General features: G+C 39.2%; 1 protein-coding gene across 4 annotated transcripts in view; it reads left to right on the plus strand.

The window, feature by feature from the left end:
- Window positions 1-25,650, plus strand: part of btbd8 (BTB domain containing 8) — a 30,567-nt gene continuing 4,917 nt past the window's right edge. Inside the window, exons 1-17 of one of the 4 annotated variants that reach the window (XM_027146866.2) lie at window positions 1-182; window positions 678-843; window positions 3,914-4,093; window positions 6,712-6,842; window positions 7,290-7,407; window positions 10,821-10,910; window positions 12,603-12,683; window positions 12,804-12,900; window positions 15,252-15,340; window positions 16,783-16,885; window positions 17,395-17,577; window positions 17,809-17,985; window positions 19,159-19,288; window positions 20,630-20,691; window positions 22,888-23,437; window positions 24,401-24,488; window positions 25,151-25,275. In XM_027146866.2, coding sequence (XP_027002667.2) covers window positions 740-843; window positions 3,914-4,093; window positions 6,712-6,842; window positions 7,290-7,407; window positions 10,821-10,910; window positions 12,603-12,683; window positions 12,804-12,900; window positions 15,252-15,340; window positions 16,783-16,885; window positions 17,395-17,577; window positions 17,809-17,985; window positions 19,159-19,288; window positions 20,630-20,691; window positions 22,888-23,437; window positions 24,401-24,488; window positions 25,151-25,275 — 2,308 coding nt within the window. In that variant the 5' untranslated portion in view covers window positions 1-182; window positions 678-739. Of the gene's footprint in view, window positions 183-674; window positions 844-3,913; window positions 4,094-6,711; window positions 6,843-7,289; window positions 7,408-10,820; window positions 10,911-12,602; window positions 12,684-12,803; window positions 12,901-15,251; window positions 15,341-16,782; window positions 16,886-17,394; window positions 17,578-17,808; window positions 17,986-19,158; window positions 19,289-20,629; window positions 20,692-22,884; window positions 23,438-24,400; window positions 24,489-25,150; window positions 25,276-25,650 lie in introns of all 4 variants that reach the window. The other 3 variants (XM_027146865.2, XM_027146864.2, XM_027146868.2) reach the window with 3 other exon arrangements.

The raw sequence follows: 25,650 nt of genomic DNA on the forward strand, positions 1-25,650 counted from the left end.
TCTAAAGAATTACTTCACACTGTGTAAGTGCACCTACGTAGGCAGTATTGAGTCGTTTGCCCTTCTGTCATATCAGGGTTATTGTAGGTTTTGCATGAACAGCGACATCAGTGCAGGTGTAGACCTTCAGCCGGGAAGAAAGCAGAGGAAATATGGAGTATTTCTTACCTGATGTCTTACAGGTCAGTGCTTTTGTATTAGATGCGCGTGCACACCTGATTTAGCATGAATGCTAAATTTGGAGTTACATTATAGTGTAAATAAAAATCTTAGCTTTGTTAGCAGGTTGAAAAACGCCATGTTTCTTCCTTTTAGGCTTTTTTTTTCTTCTTGTGAATGTATTAAACGTAACGTTTTTCGACGACGTTAACATTATCTCCTTGGGTCATAATTCTTTTACCTTAGCAACAGTTTCTATGTTTGTTTTTTTACTAGCAGTTAGCAGTTAGCATATTAACCTAATTTCCCACTACCTGCTTTGTGTCTTTCATAATTTCGCACACATTAGTAAGTGAACGTTGTGAATCTGTTTGTGTTCCAATGTCCAGATGCTGACTGAAGGATTTTGGATTTAAAGTCTGAACTTAAAGATAAGGTTTGAGCTGAAGTGTTTTGTTTTGTGTGTGTGTGTCTGTGTGTGTGTGTGTGTGTGTGTGTGTGTGTGTGTGTCTCAGCAGAATTCCAGAAAGCCTGTAGAGATCCAGGCTGCATGCTGACTGAGGAGTGTTAGACCGCAGTGATGCTCTCCACAGAGACTGTCAGAGAGCTCCAGGTTAAAGAGAGCAAACACAAAAGCAATCTGAGTAAACAGCTGGCTAGTGCACTGTCTTCAGACCTGAACAGGTAACTTTTCCGAATCACACTCACATTGTGGATGTGCAGCTGGTATAAATGAACTAGCAGATGACTCAAACTTAAAAACACTTCCATATAAGTTTTCCTGTTTTGTTTCCCCACACAGATTATTTGCTGTAAAAATGTCTAAAAGTGTTTGTCTTTTTTGTGTTTGGAACCAGGCAGAACAGCACCACCAAAAATCACACAGTGGTTCCAAACATTTCTGATTTCTTTTCATTTCATTTCGAGCACAAACTGCAGCCTGATGTAATCATTCGATTTACGCGATTAAAGAGTTAAACATCACCGTAGATTTGATCTGCATTTTGTCTGAAGCGATGCATGGCCAAAAGTATGTGAACATCTGACCATCACACGCAATTGCCTAGGATGGCCAGTAGATCATTCTGGACATCAAACATTTAATTATAGTATAATATATTATTCAAAATTATATAGAAGTCTCAGAAATAGTAAGTATTATGTCAGGTTTGTGTGTGTGTGTGTGCACAGAGATACTTCAGTCCATCTAATATAATATAACTACCAGCAGGCACTGGTTGTACTGTTATTGTAAGTGCACTATATGCTTGACTTTTATTTTGTATCTTTTTGGTAATGCATTTCTGGGTCAGGGTGCTTCATTGGGGTTCAAGTGTATAAATCTCACTCCATTTCCTGTTTGTTAGTGTGTATGGGAAGAGGGAGGAAGCTTACTTTCTGTTGACCGTAAAACTTTATTGGTGTATTTTAATGTGGCTTTCGTATAGACTTCAGCATAATTAGTCAACAATTTGTGTTTTTTGGAGTTTTGCATCATTGTATGCTTTTTTGTTTGAGTTAGTGTTTTCGTCAGTCTGTACAACATGTATGTCATCCATTCAATAAATGTGATCAAGGAACAAGTGAAACGCGTCAACAATGCTTCTTCCTGCTACTTCGTCTCTCAGCGGTTATAGGATGCTGCTACAGTTATCATTGTTGGACTTGGGTAGTACAGAGTTGTGAGAGGGATGTCTTGATCCACCAGACACAACTCTTGCTAAAGGACACACTGCTGTTGTGTCTGTTGTTTTGCACAACTTGGCAACAAAATTTACAGAGCTACTTGTCTTGGTTACTTTGAGGTGTGGAGGTCTGAAGTGTTATAATGGAAAAAGCACTCTTTAGTTATAATCTTTAATATTGTTATTGGTTTTATATGAAAATATGTATAGAGTCCCAGGGCTGAGCTAATCTGGATTAAATTGCCTGCTGAATGAGTATGTAAACACACTCCCTACAAAAAACCTTAAAAATTATTTGAAAAATTGCAGAAAAAATATATTTGAATTAAAACAAAACAAAAAACCTACAACCATTACTTTCTAATGTAAAGTACATCACCTGTGCCTTTTCTAAACTTCAAAAATGCCTTTTCAAACTTCATCACACACACAACCATAACACTTTATGCACTGAATTTGTGTGACAGTCTGGTTTCTACTTGTATGCAAGCTAGCTCTTCTAAATGTAAATGTAGTTTTTGTCACTGGGAAGTGACAAGCAAAAAAAAAAGTGTGTGTGAGAGAGGCAAATTGAATTCTTTGAAAAAAGACTTTAAAAGAGAGAATTTACCAATTTTACTGTCTTTCATTAAGTGAAAGTGACATACGGCTAAGTATAGTGACCCGTACTCAGAATTTGTTCTCTGCATATAACCTATCCAAAGTGCACACACACAGCAGTGTGTACACACACACACACACACCGTGAACACACACCCGGAGCAGTTGGGGGGGGGGGGGGGGGTTCGGTGCCTTGCTCAAGGGCACCTCAGTCGTGGCGGGCCCGAGACTTGAACCCACAACCTTATGGTTAAGAGTCAGACTCTCTAACCATTAGGCCACGACTTCCATCAGAAATCATTAAATCATTTTACAAAATCACTAAGCCTGACTTGTTTCGACTCCCATTAGACTTACTGGTGATAAAGATGTTGTAGATGGAGGTTAAGTAAAAGGAAAGTGTTTAATTTCACAAACAGGAATAATAAGCACGCCTGATTGTCCTCAAGCTCGTCCTGACCTACTTCTCTGTCACTATGGAGTGAGCGTTGTTGTCTCAGCAGTAGTGGTTACAGCATTAATAGAGTAATATACTGGGTCACCCAGATCAGTCTCACTACATCAGGGGACATGAATGATGATCATGTTGGGAGTGTGGGGCAAAGGAGCATAAAGGGTTTTTTCCACACGTGGAATCCAAGGATATAAGTTCAGATTTTTTTTATTTCCTTGTTTCCATGTGAATCGTGTTTTGCATACAGAATGCATCTTGTACCAATTTGCTGTCAGTGCCTAAAACCTAAACCTTAAGGAACTTCATGATACAAAACATGTAACCTTGTATGAAGCAGTCTATGGCTGTCTATGTATAGTACGGCTTCCAGAAGCACTCGCTTACTTGCCTTTATTGATGGTCACGTCATCCTCAAGGTCAGAGTGTTTTTATAGTAATGAGTTGATTAATCTACTGTAGTACAACGTAGCATGAGGAGAAGCCTCCGTGTTCACTTCCTGTGCCCTGAATCTTGTATTTGGACTATTGTTAGTTTACATTGTTATTAGTTCTTACTGAACTTCTACTACAACCGTGGTTTACCTTAAGGGTGGTAGGGTATTTAACAGTTTATGGTTTGACAGGCTCAAGATTTATTGTGTACCTGATGAGGACACAACATTTCTGAACATGAATTTATTATTAAATCAATTAAAAACAATGATGGTGGCTGCTTCTGAATTGTAATTTTCAAACAGGCTGATGTTAAACACCATATAACACTGCTGTAGTGGTGTCTAGTAGAGTAAAGAGGACTCTCAAGACTCCAAAAATTCAGTATTGATGGGTTTGCATGTAAAAATGACATCATTCATTTTTACATCGATTTCTATACCAGATTCTGTAAGCAATGTATACTGTTATATCAAAACACTTTTTTTTACTATGAATTATTTACTATTTATTATCATTAATATTGTTATTGTTGTTGTTATTTCTGTCACTGTTATAGTAAAGATTTCTCAAATGGTTTCAGGCTGTTGCAGGAGGAGCAGGAGACAGATGTGAGTGTGTGTCTGAGCTCAGGTTTCCGGCTCAAGGCCCATAAGGCTGTGCTGCTGGCTCGAGCTCCTCACCTCCTCCAGGGAACCGCACCAAATGCTTCCATCATCAACCTGCAGGGAACAGAACCTAGTGCACTCAAGGAGCTCATTCGGTGTGTATTATACGTCTGATTGCTAATGCATGCTTCTTCTTCTTTTTTCTTTTTTTTCCTCTCAGTTCAACTGATTCCGTTCAGTTCTGTTGCATTTGTGTAGCGCTTTTAACATTGGCACAAATCAGCTTTTTAGAAATATATAAATTCTAATGAGTAAGGCAGAGTGGCAGGGAACATCTCTGAGATAATATTAGGAAGAAAGCTTTAATAGCGTGATTTATAATATTTATAATAATAGGTTTAACATGAAACACTTTAAATGTATGTCAATTGTCCATTATCTTTTCAGCTTTAATGTCATTCCCTCAAGTGTTCTTCATCTGGAAGCTGCATTGTCATTAGGTGGTTGACAGGTGGCGCTTTATTTCAGCTTTATAGTAAGCTTTTGGTTTTTCTTTAGGAGACGTGAATTCTTCTCTTTAGTCATAAACTGTTGACATGCTACTCGTTTCAGTGAACAGAACAAACAACCTGTCTAACAGCATGAATCGAGTTGTTTGTATCTTCTGTTATCATCCTTTCTCAATAACGGCTTTCTGGATTGTGCTAGCGATCATGCTTTATTCTTATTATTCGGGTTGTCAGCTTTTCTTATGTGTGTGTAGTTTTTAGTTTTGCACATTGTGTTCCGTGCAGAGACGTACTGCAGAGGGTACTCTCTCTCTCTCTCTCTCTCTCCTCTTTTTTTCTCCCCCCCTCCCCTCTATCTGGTATCTGGAACACCTTGCTCATTGCCCTTTAAACACTACCTGAAATAAACACACCCTAGAAATGCACCACGTACACTCGCTTGACAAAGTTCGTAGAAGTACATATTTGCAGCACTTGAAATTGATAGTAAATAGGCCAGTGTAAGAGACACAGTAGAAAAGCTATACTCTGCTTGGCAAAGTGACTGAATTGGATGTTTGGACTAGAGCCTCCTGAAAATTTGCATCTATATCGATGCTAGTGGTTTCTCACACTTTAGTGAGCAGATCAGCAGGCAGTTAGAAATTAGGCTGAAAGTGCTGAAGTATTGAGAACATTGACTCTTGACGCTGAATGTGAATGTTGAGAGAAGATCCGGATGCAAAAAGCAAAGGTCAGGAGAAAGGTGGTGGTGATGGTGGTGATGGTGGTGTCCTGGTAAAATTGCTGCAGACTTTGTATTGAATTCTAATAGTGTGATACATTGAGGCAATAATGAGATACAAAATCTTGAATTTTAGGTTTAAGACAGGATAATTTGTTTCTTCTTCAAAATCATATGATATAACTAAAAATAAAGGAAGCTAGTGAATGTTGGCTTGTTACATTATCCTTCTAGAATTTGTAAGTTACCAGAAGTCAGTATTGTACTCTCGGTCTTGTATAAATAGCAATCAGCCTATTTTTCCTTGTCACACTCATGCATACGGATCCGTGTGTGTGTTATATATAAATATACACACACACAAGTATACATATGTGTGTTTATGTAATGTCTGTATGTACGTATGTCAAATGCTTCTGTAATAATGAGAAAACTGTGTAATTGTTAATTGTATCCAGAGATTTGTGAACACTTTGGCAGTGCCTAAAACGGTGACCCCAATCTCAAGCGGCAGACAAGGGCCTTGGGCTCAGCCCTGAAGCCCTGAGTGATTGCTGATACTGCTTCTAGCTAGAAATGGCCCTATTAATTTATATGCATTATGCATTTTGGGACACAGACCTGGTGGCTATCTGAACATGCATTGACACTCTTACACCTATGACGTTCACATTAGCATGTTTCTTCTAGAGAGGAGGGAAATTCATAAATCCGACATTTGAAATAAAGTTGAATTTATTTCAGAGATCAGCTTAAGAGAATGCCGCCACTTAAAGGCACGGTGATGCAAAAGCACCTAGCACATCAGCATGGCTTTTACAGTGATAGAGTGCCACAACTCTAAGTAATGAAAGTCCATTTAAAACCTGTGTGCATAAATTCATTCATTCATTCATTTTCTACCGCTTATCCAAACTTCTCGGGTCACGGGGAGCCTGTGCCTATCTCAGGCGTCATCAGGCATCGAGGCAGGATACAACATGGACGGAGTGCCAACCCATCACAGGGCGCACACACACACACTCATTCACTCACACACTCTCACACTATGGAAATTTTCCAGAGATGCGAATCAACCTACCATGCATGTCTTTGGAACGGTGGAGGAAACCGGAGTACCCGGAGGAAACCCCCGAGGTGCGGGGAGAACATGCAAACTCCACACACACATGGCGGAGGCAGGAATCGAACCCCCAACCCTGGAGGTGTGACTTGCTAACCACTAAGCCACCGTGACACCCCCCCTCCCCCCCGTGTGCATAAAATAAAATAAAAATTAATTGTCCAGTAATTTAGACAGCAAGCAAAAAGGAACTACAAAACAACAATTTTAGAGAAAACAAGCTGTTATCATTGATACTGTGGAAGGAGTAATGGCACTTAACTGTTCCTGAAGGAGCTACATCTTGCACTACAAGCTGGTGAAGACCTCAGAGAGGAAAATCTCAAAGCAGCTTTAATTGCCATTTTTATAGAATAATTATATGTGCATCTGTCACTTCTATTTATGTGATGATTTTAAATGTCTTTGTACTTTCAGGAGAGTTTACACAGATGATAAGTGCCTGGGGAAGGGGTCTGCTGCATCAGCCGGTCTGCACGGCCACTCGCTGCTACCAAATGGCACTGTGGAGGGGGAGGATGAAGAGTTTCACGCTAGTGCAGATCCAGGTAAGGGGGAAAAAATCATACAACAATAATTAAAAGCAAGTACAAATGGTCTCTGTTACAGTTTGTATCTATGTGAGGTACCTGTGCTGAATTTCATAGGTAACATGATATATGTATAGTATATAATATATGTAATATATACACAAGTATGTTTGAGATTGTTAAACTGATAGTAAGATTTCCTTACTTGTTAACTACATTAGCCTTTCAACTCCACTGCAGAAATGAGAGACAAGCATGTTTTGACTGAACTAGATTTAGGGTAAAGAGTAAAATTGTGTAAATACTTTTTTTTTCTTAAGAAGCAAATCAATTTCACAGCAAAGATCAATTCAGTCAATAAAATTGTGCTCTCCCTACGTTTTTATTTCTTTGAATCAATCTCGCGCTCTCTCTCTCTCTCCCTCTCTCTCTCTCTCCCTCTCTCTCTCTCTCTCTCTCTCTCAGACTCGGTACACTTAGAGCCAGCCTCTGGGCTCGGTGCTGACCTTTTGGCACTGTATGCACGAAGTGAATCCTGTGATATCAGCATCCAGGTGGGAGACCGAGTCTTCTCAGCTCACAGGTAATCGGACACCAGGACATTTAGCAAACTGCACCCTTATTGATACCTGGATGATGCACTAGAACTGGCAAAAAATGTGAAGCACAAGACATGTTGAGAATGTTTGCTAGAGCCTCTATTTTATCTGATTTCTCTGATTTTTTTTGCTAAATTCACCAGAACAGAATTCCTGTTTCATTATAGATTAGAGGTCTTCTCGGGTCTAAAAAAAAAATGTACCCGACCCGAATCACTTTTTACCCGAACCGTATGTGCATAATTTTTTTTTTAAAGAAAGACCCGACCAGAGACAAACCGGAAAAAAATAGACCCGAGTCCGACCTGACTTGTTGGCATTTTTTTTCAACCGACTGGACCCGAATGTTGCGTAACTCTACGCTAAAGTAACCGCTACATCGTGGATTCAAAATTGATTGACAGGTCTGTTTCAAGGAAAATTAGCTTACCACCAGCCACACGCCGCCAGCCATACGTCACCAGCCACATGTTGCAAGCGGTCTTGGCAAACAGAGGAGAGGTTGGAAAAGGACTCGAGTCGATGCACACATGCGAGATACAGTAGATCGGGTCTTCTCGGGTCCGTTTGGAAAAACACATTCATTTTTAATTACCCGAGACCCGATGCCGCTATTATTATACCCGACCCGTGTCCGAGGTACACGTGAAACTTTTAGACCCAAACCCGCTCGGCTCGGACCTTGGGTTTTCGGATCTAAATGGACCCGTGAAGACCTCTATTATAGATATAAATTATATATGTAGATTTACAGACATTCTGAATTAATCAAAAAGAGTAATAAGGCCTGTGGGACAGTCAGATTCTGGCTTTAATTCTGAGTATTTTGCACATAAGAAGTGTTTACAATGTAGTTTAAACTGAACTAGACATTCTGTCTGTCATAACCAGTGCAATATCAAACAAAGTAATGCCACACATACAGATTTAGCGGGGCTTAACGTCATTATGACCAGGTCGTTACTATAGCAACTTGGTTTGACCAAAAGCCTTGCCCTGCCTCGCTTCACCTCTCCTCTTCTCTCTTGTCTCAACTCCGTTATAAAAAACAGATCAGAATTTACTGTGGCTTTTGGAAACACATTTTGCATCAAAGACTGCAGTGTGTTTCTCTGTTAAAGTATTTTTGCAAATGCAGTGAAAATCTTTGGAAATTAAATCACTGAAAGTCAGTATTTTTTGCATTAGAGGAAAAAAAATGCACTGCTGTTTCGACCTCACCTCTGCCAGGTTCTCCTGTCAACACGACTGTGATCACTGAGCTGGTAGTCAATCAGAATCTGTGAAGACATTCTCTGTAAATTCATCCTCTCCTTCATGTTTAAAGGCCTAATGGCATGGTAATCTGTCCTGGGGTTGAGCTTTTCTGTTCAGTAATGTAGATGACTCTGATTTGGCTAATGATAAGTGGGTCTTAGTATCAGTTGATTGTTTTAGGACTGATCTTTGGGTTTTCAGTGTTTCATGCTGAGCTTTTTGTTTCTGTTTTGTTTGGCTGTGGTCAATGGGAGTCTTTTTTCTCTGAACTAGGATGTTCAGGCCTACCCAATCATAGAGCCGGGAATTCTACGTGGGGATGTTTTTAGATAGATAAGATGGTTTGGTTTTCTCTTCTGTAACAGTTTAGAGATACAAGACACTTCCTTTGCTGCTGGTGTGTGGGAGCTGAAGTGGCTGCAGTCCTGATCAGTATGTGTTTGTAGTGACTACTGCAGTTAAGCATCAGCATAACTACACCTCACTGACAGAGCGAATCGCTTCTCTTCAGCTCACTTTTATGTCTGTAAGTGGAGGAGGAGGATCTTCCTCTCACTCTTACACACATTTGTGCTAGTCAATCAAGATGTCTTTCTTTGAAAGAAAAGTAAAGAAATCAAGACTAATTAAAATTTTTTTGTCAGTGTACATTTCAGGGACTGTGCTCCAGTTTAATTGGTCAGTCTTTGCATTCATGTTGTAGTGGCTTTGTAGCTGGCCGTTATATTGTGATATTATATTATTATAAGACTGTAATATTAGTTTAATTAGAGAAATTCTCCCAGGTGTTTTTTGACAGCAGGAGCTGCCATAATTTAAAAAAGTAGCCTTTTTTTTAATCCTCTTGAGCATAATGTTCTCTGGGTAAACAGACAGAATATAAAAAAGTGTCTATTTTTAGACTGTGGATGTGTGTATTGAAAAGGGAAGGAGGATGATTCTCTATGGCTGTTAGTCAGAAAGCAGATGTCTGCTGTCTTATTGAATCTCAGAAGAAGCACATGGAACATGCTCTCCTATATATATGTGTGTGTGTGTGTGTATGTATGTGTGTGTGTATGTGTGTATATATATATATATATATATAATATGTGTGTGTGTGTATATAAATTAATGTGTGTGTTTAAATAAACACACCCTCTCACACACAATCAGCTTTAACGCTAAAACCACTAGCCTGTACCACTAGAGAGCCCTATTTGTCCATCACATCCCAAAGATGTGGGATCATATTAAGGTCTGGGGTAGTTGTAGGGCAAATCAACACCTACAGTATTGTCTTGTTCCTCAAACCATTCTTGAACAATGTTTTATGTGTCACAGAGCTTATTATCCTGCTGAAAGACTCCAATGCCATTATAAAATACCATTGTCATGAAGCAGTGTACTTCTTCTGCTACACTGTTTATGTAGGTGGTACATGTGATAAACATGAATGCCAGGACCCAAGGTTAGCCAGCAGAACCTTGTGCAGAGTATCATACTGCCTCTGCTGGTTTGCCTTCTTCCCATAGTGCAGTGTATCTGGTGACATCTGTTTCACAGGTAAATGACACAAAAGAAAACATGATTCATTAGACCAACTCACCTTCTTCCATTGGTCTAGGCCTGAGGCTCACATGCCCATTGTAAGTGCTTTCAGTGATGGACAGGGTCCGGCATGGGCACTCTGAATAGTCTGTGGCTATGCAATCTCATATTTAGCAAGCTGTAATTCACTGTGTTGACAACTTTCTATCATGGCCAGCATTAACCTTTTCAGCAATTTGTGCTATAGTAGCCCTTCTGTGTGTTAGTACCACAGTTTTTGCTCCCCACACACATCAGTGAGCTTTGGGTGTTGGTATTGAATCGGTTCTCCTTTCTTGGACCACTTTTGGTAGGTCTGCTCTGACCCAGTTGTTTAGCCATCACAGTCTGGTCCTTGTCAAAGTTGCTCTTTTAGCCTTATACTTGCACATTTGTGTTGCTTTTAACACATTGATGTCAAAAACTGATTGTTCACTTGTTGCGTATTATATCTAATATCATGTTTCAGTGGTTTTAAAGTTAAGTCTTATTGGTGTATGTTGTTACTCTGGGCTGACCTTTCTCTATATATGTGTGTGTGTTTGTTTGTGTGCTTGCACACATCCTTCAGGGCAATTCTTTGCGCTCGCTCTCAGTATTTTCGAGCAATGTTGTGTGGCAGCTGGATGGAAAGCTCATGCCAGTGCATCACAATACAGGGGTAAGTCAACGCAATTTACAATGCAACTTAAATAGATTCAAGTTTTTCTTTGTCATATACACACAGTGGTATACATTATATTAACTTGCAATGAAATGAAAACATAGCCTACTCCTCCTTAGACTGTTTATATAAATAACTTAATGAAGATATGAAAGGAAATAAAAAGAATAATTTTAAAATGATATTGGTTACAGAATTCATGGCCCAAGGTCACAAACTTGCTCCCAAAATAAGTGGAAGACACTGAATTTGTAAAATTTAAAACCAAACTAAAACGTACAAGTTGTAACTGGCTCATCCCATCTTAATCTCATCATTAACTGAAGGAGACAAGCAAATGGGGCTTCCTCACAGCAATGCCTTTTAAACAGATTTTGCAATTATCGCTGGAAAAAAGTCAATATCAAATCAGTATCAGCTGATAGGCTGGGCTCTGGTTCAACATCATCAAAAATGTACCATTATCTCAGTATCTCTCTAAGATTAATGCCACCGTTATGACTTGCCAACTACTATTGCTTTCTTCCTCCCCCTTTAAGTTTCTTTTAATATAATGTATTCCAGGCAGCGCTGCTTAACTAAACTTGGCATGTGATACTGTCTGTGCAGCCCGCCTACAGTGCATTAATTATTTATGCTATAGTATGTGTTAGTAAATCAGACACCACATTTCTGTGTGTGTGTGTGTGTGTGCACATGGTTACTAACATCAGACAAACACAGACTGGATGACAAAAGCAAATTGCTCAGTTTATACACAACACATCGATTCAATCCATCCATTCTTCTGTTTTTGGATTGCGTCCCAGTGAAATCTCAAATGCTGCTATATGTATAGCTATAACGCGCCTTCCTCTCACACACTCGAAGGTGTTGGGCACTAAGGGCATGCCAAATGACAGACCAAGGCATCGATTATGTTTTATTACTGTAGTTGCAAACGCTAATATACAAGTTGAATGGCACACCTACTGTAGCAAGAGTTCGTACCTATTGAATTATGCTACCACTTAAGGTTGCCAAATGGACTTTGGTTTTGAATTTAAAGTTGTCATGGAAATGCATGTGTTCATTTAGATTTATCAATAGTTAATAGTTTTCATTTGTTAGTAGTGCAGATTATATGGAAAATTATGTTGGAATAATAAAAATAAAAGTGTAGAAAAGTATTCTGTAGTATTCAAAACAATACCCTGCTTGGAAACCCGTTGTCTGGTGTGAAATATTTTATTGCATTTGAATTGTTGTCTTGGCAGTCATTTTAATGTCATACTCCAACACCCCTTCACACCATTATAAATCATTCTGATTAGAGGTTACATGTTTCTAGAGTTGCTAAATGTCTGGATGTGCTTGAAAGTGATGGCTTGACAGTCCTTGATATTCGTAACCACTAGTTAGCATGCTAAATTTAGTTGAATATCCATAAGTTTTGGGTGTAGAAGCTTTGCATATATGGGAAATGAAATAGGGGAGGGTTCAATGAGTAAACATTTATTCAACATCATCCATTTAGCTGTTGGAGATCTATTTTTCATAAATGTTGCATAATTCACCTTTAAATGAGTCCACGGCTAAAGTTATGCTTGATCTAGAAAACCTGGCCCAATATTTCATGTTGTACTTGTGTCCTAGAACAACATCCAGAAATAACTCTATTTGCTATTCTTTTCTATGTGTGTATTTTAGACTGGGCCCAGATGAGATGGAGGTTCTTCTACACTTTATGTATGGAGCCATAATGGACCTTCCACCAGGAAGCAATGTGAGGTAGCATCATCTTTACTCTAGTGGCTTCTTGTCAGTATGCTGCTTCCTCCAGTGTCATGATGCTGATTCAATGCAGCAGTGTGCCATATTTCATTTTGACTTGTCCTGTGTGTCCCTCAGTCAGGTTGTCATGGCAGCAGATATGTTGGGTCTGGAGGGACTGAAGGATGTGGCTGAAATGGTTCTGACCAGAGACTATTGCAGGTTCTTCCCTAAGGTAATACCTGGCTCTTTTTCTCTATTGAACAAATGTTTAGATTGTTCTCCACAATACACCACACACAATCCAGTAGTAATGGCTTAATGGAAAAAGTACCCACAAAATGAGTCTGCATTTATCCTATCAATCCTCTGCCAGATACAAGTATACTGTACTGACAAGAATAAGGTGATTTAACAGTATAGGTGATTTAACAATATAATAATTATAATACAATAAACCAATAGTTCATATATTTAATTATTTTGGTGCTATAATGTGCAGCTCAGCTCTACGTTGTCTCATAATGTTCCCCCTGTCACTCACAGCACGTGTGTGTTTGGGGAAACTAATGATGCAGATTACTTTTCAAACAATCTGTGTTCACATTCACGGGTATCTCGGCACAGTTCCAGTGCTATCTAACTCACACCACCTCCTGCATGCCCCTTAAGCATTGGAAAACATGGAAGGAAACAGCGTCAGTGCAGCTTCACATCAGCTCCGTGCATAACTGCTAGGTTGGCAGAAAAGTCTCCTTCTTTGAAAGCTACATGCAAGTAAACAGTTATAATTACGGTTTGGGAGAACAACTTGTACCAGCCCCAAACAGAATAATAACCGGCTCAGCTTCACCAGAATTTGCTGCACCACATCTAACAATTTTGTTTCTCTAAGACTGTGATAACATTTGCTGTGCTTCTGGGGTCTGAGTTCATGATTCTGGTGAAATTCCTTGCATGTTTTCTGCTGCTGGCTTGTGTGCTTTAGCCTGTGTGCTGTCTAACTGCAGTGTTCTGTCTCTCTGCATGTTTAAGAAGCACTGCAGAACTCCAGTCGCAGCTCCATCTGTTCCGCTTGTTGACACAGATATGAATGCAGGCTCCAGTTTAAAGCCTGGACTTGGTGTATACTGTACTCTGTGCTGATGATTGCTCGTTTTGATTTCCAGACAACAGAACAGTTGGTACAATTCAGCCCCATTTACATGAGATCTGGATATCCATGTCTTGATAATGTCATCTTTGCATATTCATTTGCATTGTCTGAATCCTGTACTTAATAGCTAAATTCGGATAAATATTTAGTTATCAGTAACTAACGATCAACTAGATAACAAAAAAAAAAAAATCAAGCAATCAAGTTTTCCTTACTCCAGGAGCCCTTCAGCTCTATGTTGTGCATTTCATCAAGTGAAGTGCCTGTTTCTTTTATGCACCACCTCACGGTGCTTTTACAGCTGTTATTGCACACTTCCTCTGAGGCTCGCCTCAAGAACATAGCAGACAGCAGCTTAATCACAAAATAAATAAATGTCATTAGCTAAATATATAATACATGCTCAAACAATTATCATAATTAATAAATCATTAAAAAATACATTCTTTAGGTATTGTGTGGTATTCATGTCCTAATGAGGAGGACTCTCAGTCGAAAAAGAAGGATTTGTACAATGCTCACAAATCTTGTGCATAAAAAACAATAAATGGGCTGATTATGGGTTGTTCTAAGATCAGGGAGCACGAGCCTTCAACTGAAGAGATTCACAAATGCTGATGCCTAAAAGTTTTTGTTGTAGCTCATAATAACTGGAAGTCTGGCTTGCAGCTCTAAATTGCTGTTTACATGGAATAGTCGGTTAGTACAACATAAAGCCTGGAAAAGCTATAATCACATGCTAAAATATATATATGGTCTTTTAAAGTCTGGGTTAGAAACTTGCATCAAATTCATTACCTCGGTTTAATTACAAACTGAATTGAGTGTCTGTTTTGCTGTGGCTCAAAACTTTAATTGTGTCTTCCCCAAACAGTGAGAGTCAGACGTTGAGCAAGTTTATGTATTTTTAGACAGACTAACTGTTTCAGATGTTTTTTTGTTGAACTGGCTCCTAACTTGATCTTTGGAGGAAGATGGCTTACATAGTAAAGATTATAATTTTTTTTTAATTTGGATAAAATGTATTCATGTTTTTTAAAATCTGAGATGACAAAGTATGCTATTTTTCCCTTTCTAATCTTTGATGTCTGCATAAACTTAAGCTATTATGCTGGTGTGATTTAATGCATTGCGTCGCATTGGAGAACTTCATGAATGAGCCTGGGTTCTTACTGTATTACAGTGGGAGGCGAGTGTATAGATGTCTCTGAAAAATGATTGACTGGTTTTACTCTTGTTCTCACTTCCAATTTGTTGCCTCTGTCTTCTATTCTCCTTCTCCAGTCGTTAATAATCTTAGCTTGGTACAATACTTTAAAATGCTTCAACCGGATTGGTGGCTGTCATGTGATGGAGGAGGCTAAGTTAGAGGCGGGTTTTACAAAATTTTCCCCAAAAATACTTTGTTCTTTTTCTTCTTCTTATTGCAGCCTGTTGAAGGAGTGCAGAGGAGCATACTCGAGTGCCTTGCCATCAGCCATTCCATTGGCCTCCACAATCTCTACAGCTCATGTGTCAGGTGAACATTTGCAAAGAACAACTAACAAATGTACAGACATTGAACATCCTGAGCTTGTATTGCTTTTAGAGCTTCTGAGATTAGATGGTATACAATAACATGTTAAAGGATTTGGCTAAAAGACTAATTTGAAACTCTCATGTATTTGTAATGAAAGAATGTAAAATTGCAACATCACAGTACTTTAACATTCATGATGAGCAGCCTCTGTATTTTTTGCATTATATCTCAAGAGGATACTAAATGAAGGGCGTATTCTGTGCATACCCTGGGCACAGGCTAGTGCATTATTAGTTGTTCAGTATAGTACTGTGTAGCACATGCAGTGTTTTGAGATCATGCAGTAAAACAAAAGTAGGTCAATATTACGAGTTATCCCAACTGTTTGTCCTGGATGTTTTGATGCGAATCAATTTAAATGCGGCAAACAAAATCCTGACCTTGCTAGAATCTTGTATAGATTTGTATCAACACTGACCATGTCAAAATCTTATCTAGTAATGTGGAAGGGATATAACTAAAAGATCACATTAAATTTCTATTTCTACCAGTACCAGATTGGGGTGTGTGTGTGTGTGTGTGTGTGTGTGTGTGTGTGTGTGTGTGTGTGTGTGTGTGTGTGTGTGTGTGTGTGTGTGTGTAAAATATATATATATATATATATATATATATATATATATATATATATATATATATATTATATATATATATATATATATTAGTGTGTGTGTATATGTGCGTGTGCTGTGTATATATATATTCCTCTTCAGATTTGGAGCACCAATTAAGCACATTTTTTTTTAATTAAAGTTGCTGTTAAATTATGTGGCTCTGTAGCTCTGTTGTTTTCTCTAATTCACTAAGACTTAGGTATGAGGGAAAAGGTGCATGTATGTGCCCCTGATGTTTTCATGCTGCCTGTGCTGTAAGTAGGAGTGAGAGATGATTCAGCTGTAAAGAGCTGCAATGTTGGGAACACTTTTTTCCCCCACTGATATTAATAGGCCTCTGAGCGTTTTAGCTTTAATAATAAAAAGAAAAGGACATTTTTGTGCTATAGCACCTTTCTTACACTCAAGAGTGCGGGGTAAAAAGCTGGTGAAAATTGGCAGTACAACATATGCTGAGCGGGAAATCTTTAGCTTGCAGCTGTTGTCAGGCTGTTCCACTTAGCACCCAGTGGTTTTCTCAGCTGTTCTGGTTAGCTTCTAGTTCATATTTGTTTGGATTAAACAGTCTGTTCTCAAATCTCGTTTGGGACTTTTTCGGTTTCCTTTATCTGTTCTATAACTTTTTCAGGTTACTAGTCTCATTACGACTCATGGGCAAAATGTACTCGTTAGCCTTAATGCTCCTCTAAGCTTTTCTGTTTTGTTTTATCCATTCTCTAAAAGTTTTCTCTAAAACAACATATATATATATATTGTTGTTTCCTTCCTCAGATGGGTAGCTGAGCATTTTGTAAAATGCTGGTCAGAGAGAAACTTTTCCATACTTCCTCCTGAGCTACAGAGAGACTGCCTTAACACAGTCACTAAAAACATGGTGAGACATGCATGTGCACACACACACACACAAAACCACAGGATCTCCATACCCATTGTCCATCTGTCCATTTTTGCAGGAGGAAATTCATCAGCCTTGGCTGTGTCTTGATCCACAGCTGCTTAAGTGAATGACTGCGGAGTAATTAGGGTTTTTAATTGAGTTAGTCTCTGCATCTACAAACAGCCAGTTCATGACCTGTACAGCCATGAACTGGCTGCTTTCCCATTATTACACACACACACACACACACACACACACACACACACACACACACACACACACAAACACTGCTGGAGCTTAGATTACATCAGGAAATTGTCACTGCTAAACACGGAGCCTCTTTAACATGCTATCTGTTACACCGCTGATTTATTAACTGAAATATGGATGAGTGTGTGCACTGTTTCCTTTATAGAGGAGGAGAGACTGTGTGTGTTTGAGTGAAATGGGGAAAATGCATGTTCCTTTGTTGGGCACAAAGAGATATGTGTATGTTTATGTTCCAGACAGTGCAGACTTCTGTGTCAGTGCTGTGTGGTACTGAGCAGCTGATTGGCTCTTTGCCTGAGGTGAAATGGGCGAAGCAGGTTGCATGTTTGGCCACCGAGCTACAGGAGCATTGTTTACACTCCATCGTCACACATCTTCCCCGAATAATACACACCACAGCCTTTCACAGCCTCCGCAGGGTAGGAACGCACATGTACACACAACCACAACATCTATAGGATAGGAACACTCACATGCATAAACTTAATCCAAGTCCCACACACCACTGCTTCCTTCTGTGAGCTGATCTGACTGTGTTTTAGCTGTTCTCTAAACTTTAAATATTCATACACACCCTTTCAATCTTATAGAAGCAAATTCATGATGTATATAAATGTGCTAGTAACTGTAACATAAATTGGTTGTCTCAGAGGGAGGAGTTTACACATGACCCCACACTGCTGAAGAAGGTGTGTGTAGCCGTGTGGGAAAGCGTGACTGTGGAGAACTGCTGTGAACTCTTCAGCGCGGTGGACCAACTGAGTGGACAGTCAGACATACACATGCTGACAGCAGAACCTGCCAGTCAGGGGCAAGAGAACGTGGAGGTAAACAACAATAACAGCCAATCAAAGGGAAGCTTGAAATTAACAGTCCGCACTGATCAAAGCTAATCTCATTCAAATCCCTTTTAAGCCACTTTGTTCTGTCAGCTTTACAGTCCAATAGTTTACACATTTTCACTATTACCAAGCATGTGCTAGGATTTGTGTGCTGCTGAATTAATATTAATAATGTGTTACTGAAGTTCAAATTGCATAATTAATTCAGAACAGTTTCTAGAACAGAACATTTCTCTCTCTCTCTCTCTCTCTCTCTCTCTCTCTCTCTCTCTCTCTCTTTTTTTCTCTCCCTCTTCCTCCCCCTCTCCCACTCTCTCTCTCTCTCTCTCTCTCTCTCTCTCTCTCTCTCTCTCTCTCTCTCTCTCTCTGTGTGTTTGTGTTAGAGGGGTTGGGTCAGATTGTCTGTGATGGCATGTGTCAGGAGAATAAGAGCCTCATTTGATCCTGAGATTTAAGCTCTGCATTAATGTCCATGACTTAAAACGCATTACGATAATGTGACACTACAAATAGAACAGAGTGGATAAAACACCACGCCCAATCTGTCTCTGTATCTATAGGAAGATGAAGGCATCTACTTCAGTAATAGGTGCAGAGTGATATTAATATTCGCAAAGAAACAAGATGTTTGTACAAAAGTCGTTCATCAGTACAACACTGTGCCTTTGATGTACATTTACACTAATGAACTGTGCTCTATACTGAATGTGGCATTTTATGATCACTTAAAAGAAATGAATGTTGTCCAGCTGAGATATTTTTCTAATACTTCTCTCTGTGTTTCTCTGTTCTCTCACTCCTCTTAAATTTGTACTCCGGCCCTCCTCTTAAATTAGCACTCTGACCCTCAGTCCTAAAAGACTGGGAAACAGAAATCATGAATAAAAGAGCAAGGGAATTGGAGAAGCTTTCCAAAGAATATTGGAGTCACTGAAGGTAGATCCACAGGCAGCCACGGCTGCTGACATCATTGCTGCGGCTCAAGGGTAATTCTGGGAGGGTGTGGGGAGGGTTGCCAAGGCGACCCGTCTCTGCAAGCAGCTGCACATTGGCTCCTCTTTCCCTGCTGTTGTCGTCCCCAGCCTCTCCCCCCCACTTATCCCTTTTCTCTCACACTCCCTCTCGCTTTCACTCACTCACTCACTCACTGTGCTCCAGCCTTTCAGACACGAGGTGTGTTTACTGCGTGCAAGGCTCTGGACTTTTCTGCTTCAGTCGTTCTTTGCGGTGAGACATACAAGAGGATGGGAAACACTGCATCCCAGACACCGGGAACAGATACTCGCAGGTAAGGAGGAAAGAGAAAAGAAAGACAGGAATACACACCCACACACAAAATGGGAGGATTGTGTTTACTGAAGAATACGAGAAGAGTAAGAGCTTGGATGTGCTTCTTTGATTAGACTCTGGTGTGTTTTTGTGTGTGTGTGTGTGTGTGTGTGTGTGTGTGTGTGTGTGTGTGTGTGTGTGTGTGTGTGTACACTAGCCTATATAATGCAGAAACAAAGCACTGTATCCATGATGAGTAGCATGTACCTTTCTGTCCAGCTTCTATGTTCAGTGGGAGTGTCATTGTGTGTGTGTATGAAACGCGTTCATTCTCATGCTAATGCAGCTCTGTAGCAGATTGATGGAGTATAACATTAAGGCTAGAATGCGCTGGGCTCAGCGGATTTAAAGGGCCGGCGTAGGAGGTTCAAACCAGCTCTGTTGATGATTTCAGACCTCCAGAAATAAATAATGCTCTTGGTGTTTTTGTGTACCTCCTGTGGGTTGCATTTGTGTGAAACAGGGCTTTATCAAAAGAGTTGGATAATATGATACATCTAGCCCAAAAATGCCACAATCTGATAATAGTATTGTGATGTTAGTCACACTTTAGACATTAAATATTAAAATAAATCCTTAAATTGTTTTGTTGTAGCTTTTAGTAAAACTGTCATTATTATTTTTTTATTTTTTGTTAAAAAAAACACGTGGCTGATCGTTTGTTGGTAAATCAGAATAGTCACGACAATGCAGTTCAGGTACATTGTATTGCTCATGGTGTGACACATGCAGATGTATGTCAGCATACAGTCACAAATCCAGGTAGAGCCATTTTGTGTTCTTTTAAAAATGTGTTTTACTTTAGATTGTCTGTATTTTGATTTATGCAACTTCATCATGTCTTCGGTCTTTAAAGGACGATCTAAATCAGAATTTGGAGAAATCTCTCACTATCATGTAACTGTTGCTCAGGAGCACTGGCACATCTGCTTGCTATATTGGATTAGTAGTGGAATGTAATAGTGTTTGGGTGTGTATTGGAACTGCTTTTTTTTTTTTTACACACCAATTCTGTGTGGATGAAAGACAAATGCCTGGTCCATATAAGTGAATTGCATTCAAATGTGGAAAAATGCAATTAGTAGTATGATGCTTGTTTTGGCTTTGGCATTTAGTTGGTGTCTGAGTTGTGATGTTTGAGAGATTATGCAATTTTCTTTTAAACATGTGCATGCATTTATGGTGTGTGTTCACTATAAAAGATTTTTCAATGTACTTGGGGTCAAACCGACTGATTAAAACTGTGCATTTATACTATAAATGTTTTCTGATCTTTTCTCTCTTTCATCATTAAATAAAGCTACTCTTGATACTGGAGATTGCAGAAGACTGACTAAAAAGCCTGTCCTAACCAGCTCTCAGGTAATTTTCCACATCTCTATGTTTTAAATTACATTAAGTGTACATTATTAATACATGTAAAGGTTAAAGCTGGTTGAAATGTGAAATGATGAGATTCAGTATTGTGCAAAGAGTTTGGGGGGGGGGGGGGGCACATTAGGAGTGTGAGGCCGCACCTTATTTAATGAGAACTACAGATGTATCTAAATACCCTACTATACTTTAGGTTAAAAGCAGTACTCCAGAGGATTATTAGGTCCAGATTCTTAGTATTCTTAAAACATTCAATGTGAAATACATGGATTATCTACTGCTCCCGCTGTGATTCTTCAGTATGGACACATTGAACACTGTGCTTATCCCATAATGCCACATGGACTGGCTCGGAACAGCTAAGTGCTAGGCGTATTAACCGTTGTTCCTTGTGACTGTATCATACTTGTTTAACAACACCTGAGTGAACTGTTTGAGAAAAACAATTGCGTTTTTGCTTTTAGTCTGACATCTAATGTCAGTACCAGCATGTAGATGTTTAGTAGTATGTCTGGATTGTATTCATGCTACAAACATATAATGATCAGTATGTACTGTGTCAACAGCCAAGCAGTAGGTCCTGTCACAGTATATAGATTTGGGACACTATTTTTTCATTTTATGAGACCTTCATGTAAAGAGGCCACTCCTACCTTACTATGATTTTCATTTTTAAGAGAACAAGCCCAACTTGTTGAGACGTACAGGTAAAGAGGCCACACCACTTTCATCTACTTCAAGCTCTCAATAATATGAATTCACCAGTAATAATCTGCTTTATTGTCACGACTACAGAGGCTGCAGAATTACTATCGCATGAGTTCTCTTTCAGATCTGCTATAAAACTACACACCCCCAACACACACACACACACACACACACACACACACACACACACACACACACACACACACACACACAGATGCCATGTGAATCTGAATCTGATTCATTGAGCCTGGGTATATTTTAATGAGCTCTAGGCACTGATTTTAAGCTTAGTCAGGTGTTCTGCAGGAAAACTGGCTTTGCCTCTGACGCATGGATGCCTTGCAAAAGCCCCTGCGTTTCCGTAGGGCATTACCATAGCAACCTTGTTGTGGCTGACAGGAAGTCATTGGATCAAGGCTGTAAGGCTGAAGGTTTTTTTTTCCTCTGCTTCATATTGGATTTCTCACTTTTTCTCCATTTGGTTTTATTCCTAATTTTCCTTTTACTGAAACTGCCTTGTGCTAGTTACACCTCTCACCATCTGTGTGTTTTGAGATTTTATATTGTCTCGTACTATTGGTGGCAAATACACATTTCTGCAGTTGGTCCTGTGACTGGGAGTAAAGTGATATAATTATGCTAATGTAAGATTTAAATACATATAATATGCCTTGTTGTGTAATGTTGTAGTGGTGTAAAGATGTACTCCTTCAGCTATTAAAGGGGAAGGTTATGGAAAGGGAAAGTACCACAGCCTCACTAACACAAATTAATGCTATCATAAACAAAAGAAAATTCCTGTGGTGTTTCTCTTATTCTCCAGAGAATGATATGTATGGAATAAAACAAGATTGCAAGCAGTGTTTTACTCCTCTTTCCATTAATTTCCCAACTATTACCCTTTATATTATTATAATTTTCTTAAATTATATTGGAACAGTTTATTTGTTGACCTTCACTTATTATTTATTGTTGTGAAGCCTATTGTGCAATAGGTTTGTTCCTTAGTTTGCAGTCCCTCCCTCATGAACCTTTCAATTTCTCCTCTCTTGAAACTGAAAAGCCCTTAATTAAGAATTTCCTGTATTTCAAAGCTTAGTTACAGCTTTACATCTGACTCTCACAAAGGGCTAACACTAGAGAATTGCTGAATTGCAAAATTGGTAAATAAAGGTCAATAAATCTACCATATCAGTTTTTTACATCCAAGTGCTTTTGTAAGTTGCTTTAAAAAGGATAATGTATTACTGTGTATTACTGACATTATTACCACAATCAAAACTGAAAAATCAACAGTACTATGATATGATACAAGAAGTCTTTCTGCATTATTTCATAAATATGGATTTTAAACGAAAATGTGGGATCTCTGATAATCTCGATCAGTAAAATTGCATTTGATACAAAAAAAATGGCCATCATTTAAAAACAGTTCAGTACATTTCATTTTCCCCTTTCTTCTGTCTTCTCCAGCAGAAGCTTGGGAAATGTCCTTCAGTCTCATCATCTCCGTGTGACAGTCCTCCGACATTTCGGCCTCTGAAGGGCCTCAGGGGCCCACGTCCCTCTGCTGAAAGCATCGTAGCAGCCACGAGTGCCATGAAGTCCGATAGTCTGGGCCCGACAGCTGCCACTAAAACCAAACCTGGCACCGCTGACTCAAGCCGTGCCAAAACCAGCAGCCCAGCTAAAAGGAAACCACCCTCTACCACTAAAGCCGTGCTGAATGGCAGTGTTGGCCCCACGGTTCGCAGAGAAAACTCTACTGCCAATGGCACATCTGGCAAATCACTCCAGGAAAAAAGTGTGGCACCTCGTGCCAGGCCCAAATCTGCCCCCATTGGGGTGACTGGGGCAACGAGTAAAGCTAAAGCGAGCAAAACCACAGCGTCGGGGAAAGACTCAACTCATGGCTCCACCTCTGACAGCCCTGGGAATGCTCAATGTTCCCAAACCACACCCTCTACATCAGGCAGCCTCTCACCAGAGAGCAGTGTTAGCAGTCCCCGGAACACCAGTGGCCAAGGTTTGACCATGATCACATCATAGCTATCGATTTTCTTTATTCAAGCCTTGAAGTGTTATCACTATGTCCATTACAGATCACTGATATGTAAAGCCTTGGGCACAAAAAAGAAGTTCCAAAAGTGAAAGACCTATTCCTGTTTTTATCTGATTTTCTGTAATTTAAGTACGAGTAATATGAAAGGTTAATTACCATTACTGATAAAAATAAATAAATAAATTCAGGTGTCTAAAAAGAGCAATCAGTATAACTTTATATGGTCAAAAATGAAGCAAACCAGTAAAGTTAAAGTTAATGGATCAGTTTAGATTATAATATTTTACATCATTTTCCCCTTACCACAATAGCAGACTTGGTATATAATATACAGGTTTGGCATATAAAATTTGCATCTTTGGTTTTGCTAATGAAACTATAGGGCTAATGTACACACCTACCTATTTAGCATTGTGAATTTAGCTGGTGTGTGTCTGGGTCTGTGCAAAGCTCTATGATTTTTTTAGAGACCAAACAATAGCTCAACCTGAGCAGAAAGAAAGAAGTGTGACAAATTAATCCCTTGGTCCACATATTGTTCACTGTTTTTAGACTGAGCATTCCTACTGCCCCTTCCTCCCAGAAAACAAAGCCAAAACAATGAATAAAGAGGTAACACAAGGAACCATAAGTAAAAAGTAAAGTGATCAGCTTGCAGGCAGTAATGAAATTTCAATGACTGGTGTGCGTCTGTTAATTAGTAATAATATTAATGAATACAATCTAACTTGTTCTACTGTACAAATATAGCTCATATAGTCCCACAATCAGTTCTGTCCCACACTCCATTTCAGTCTACCTGTCTCACTGACTCTTAACTGGACAATTCCGCAGTGTATTTTACATTTTCTTTATTTGTTACCTTCAAATATAATGTCACATCAAACAAATGTTTACATAACTGTAACCCTAATAATTATTTTCTAGCTCTCAGGCTAAAATCCCAAGCCATAGCAACAACAAGATCCCCTCTGACCAAACCTGTCCAGAAACCAGAGAAGGACAAAGCTAATAGGTGAGCTCGCAAATCAGAAGACAGCGTTATGGATTACATTAGCTTGCATGTTTTGTGCTGCAGTAGCAAAAAAAAAAAAAATTCTCTGAATCGGTATGTGAACATTTTGTATGGATACATTTATTGTCCCAAAAATGCTAGAATACACAAAATGACTAAAAGTTTGTGGACACCTGACCATCATACCCATGTGTGCTCTTTGTAGATGACATTCCAGATTTATATTCATGTTTCAGGCTTTACACATAATTTTAGAGATTGGCTGTGGGGATGTGCTCATTCAGCCACAATAGCATTAAGATCAGGCACTGATGTTTTGTGAGGAGGCCTGGCATGCAATCGGTGATCCAATTCATCTCGACCATGTTATGTATTCTGTTTTTTTGCACAATGGCACTGCTGGAACAGGTTTAAGCTTCCTTGTTCCGGTGAGGGGAAATTATACATTTACAGTATGCAAAGACATTCTATACAATCGTGTGATTTCAACTTTGTGGCAAGAACCTCATATGGCTGTGTGATGTTCAGTTGTCCGTATAGTGTATATGCGTATTATTTTTTGTATTGGTGCAAACACTTAATTTGCATTTTTTCATTTGTATTGATATTTCTTAATATGTATGTTTATGTTTGTTAAGTTTATTATTGTGCTCATATCCCAGCCCCATTAATAAAGCAAACAAACCCAAGAGCACAGTGAGCAGCAAAGCAAGCATCAGTGAGGGGGCTGCAGCTCGTACAGAGCCAAAGAGCAAGAGCACTGCTTCAGGCTCTTTAGAAAACAATGGTAAGTGATACCCTAGCTTTGAATGAACACTATGTGGAGTGGAAAATGCTAGCTCAGTGGTAAACATATTGGCCTTCTGATCAGAAAGTTGTAAGTCCAAATCCCAAGATATCTAATCTACCACTCCCCTAGAGCCAAAACCCTTAACTCTCAACTACTCAGTTGTATAAAATGAGATACACATTGCCCTGGAAAAGGGTGCTGTTCCTGTTAATCCTTTTGGAATAGTAGTTAAATTATACTTGACATCTGTGTAAATGGGGAGTGTTTCCGTGTTCCGGGAGTGTTTTTGTCACCCATTTTGAATGTTCTTTCAAGTTTTTATATCTATTTTCAATTTGTTTCATTATTTTAATATTGTACTACATTAATTCT

The sequence above is a fragment of the Tachysurus fulvidraco genome, chromosome 5 (genome assembly GCF_022655615.1).
Source record: "Tachysurus fulvidraco isolate hzauxx_2018 chromosome 5, HZAU_PFXX_2.0, whole genome shotgun sequence".
NCBI classification, from domain to species: domain Eukaryota; kingdom Metazoa; phylum Chordata; class Actinopteri; order Siluriformes; family Bagridae; genus Tachysurus; species Tachysurus fulvidraco.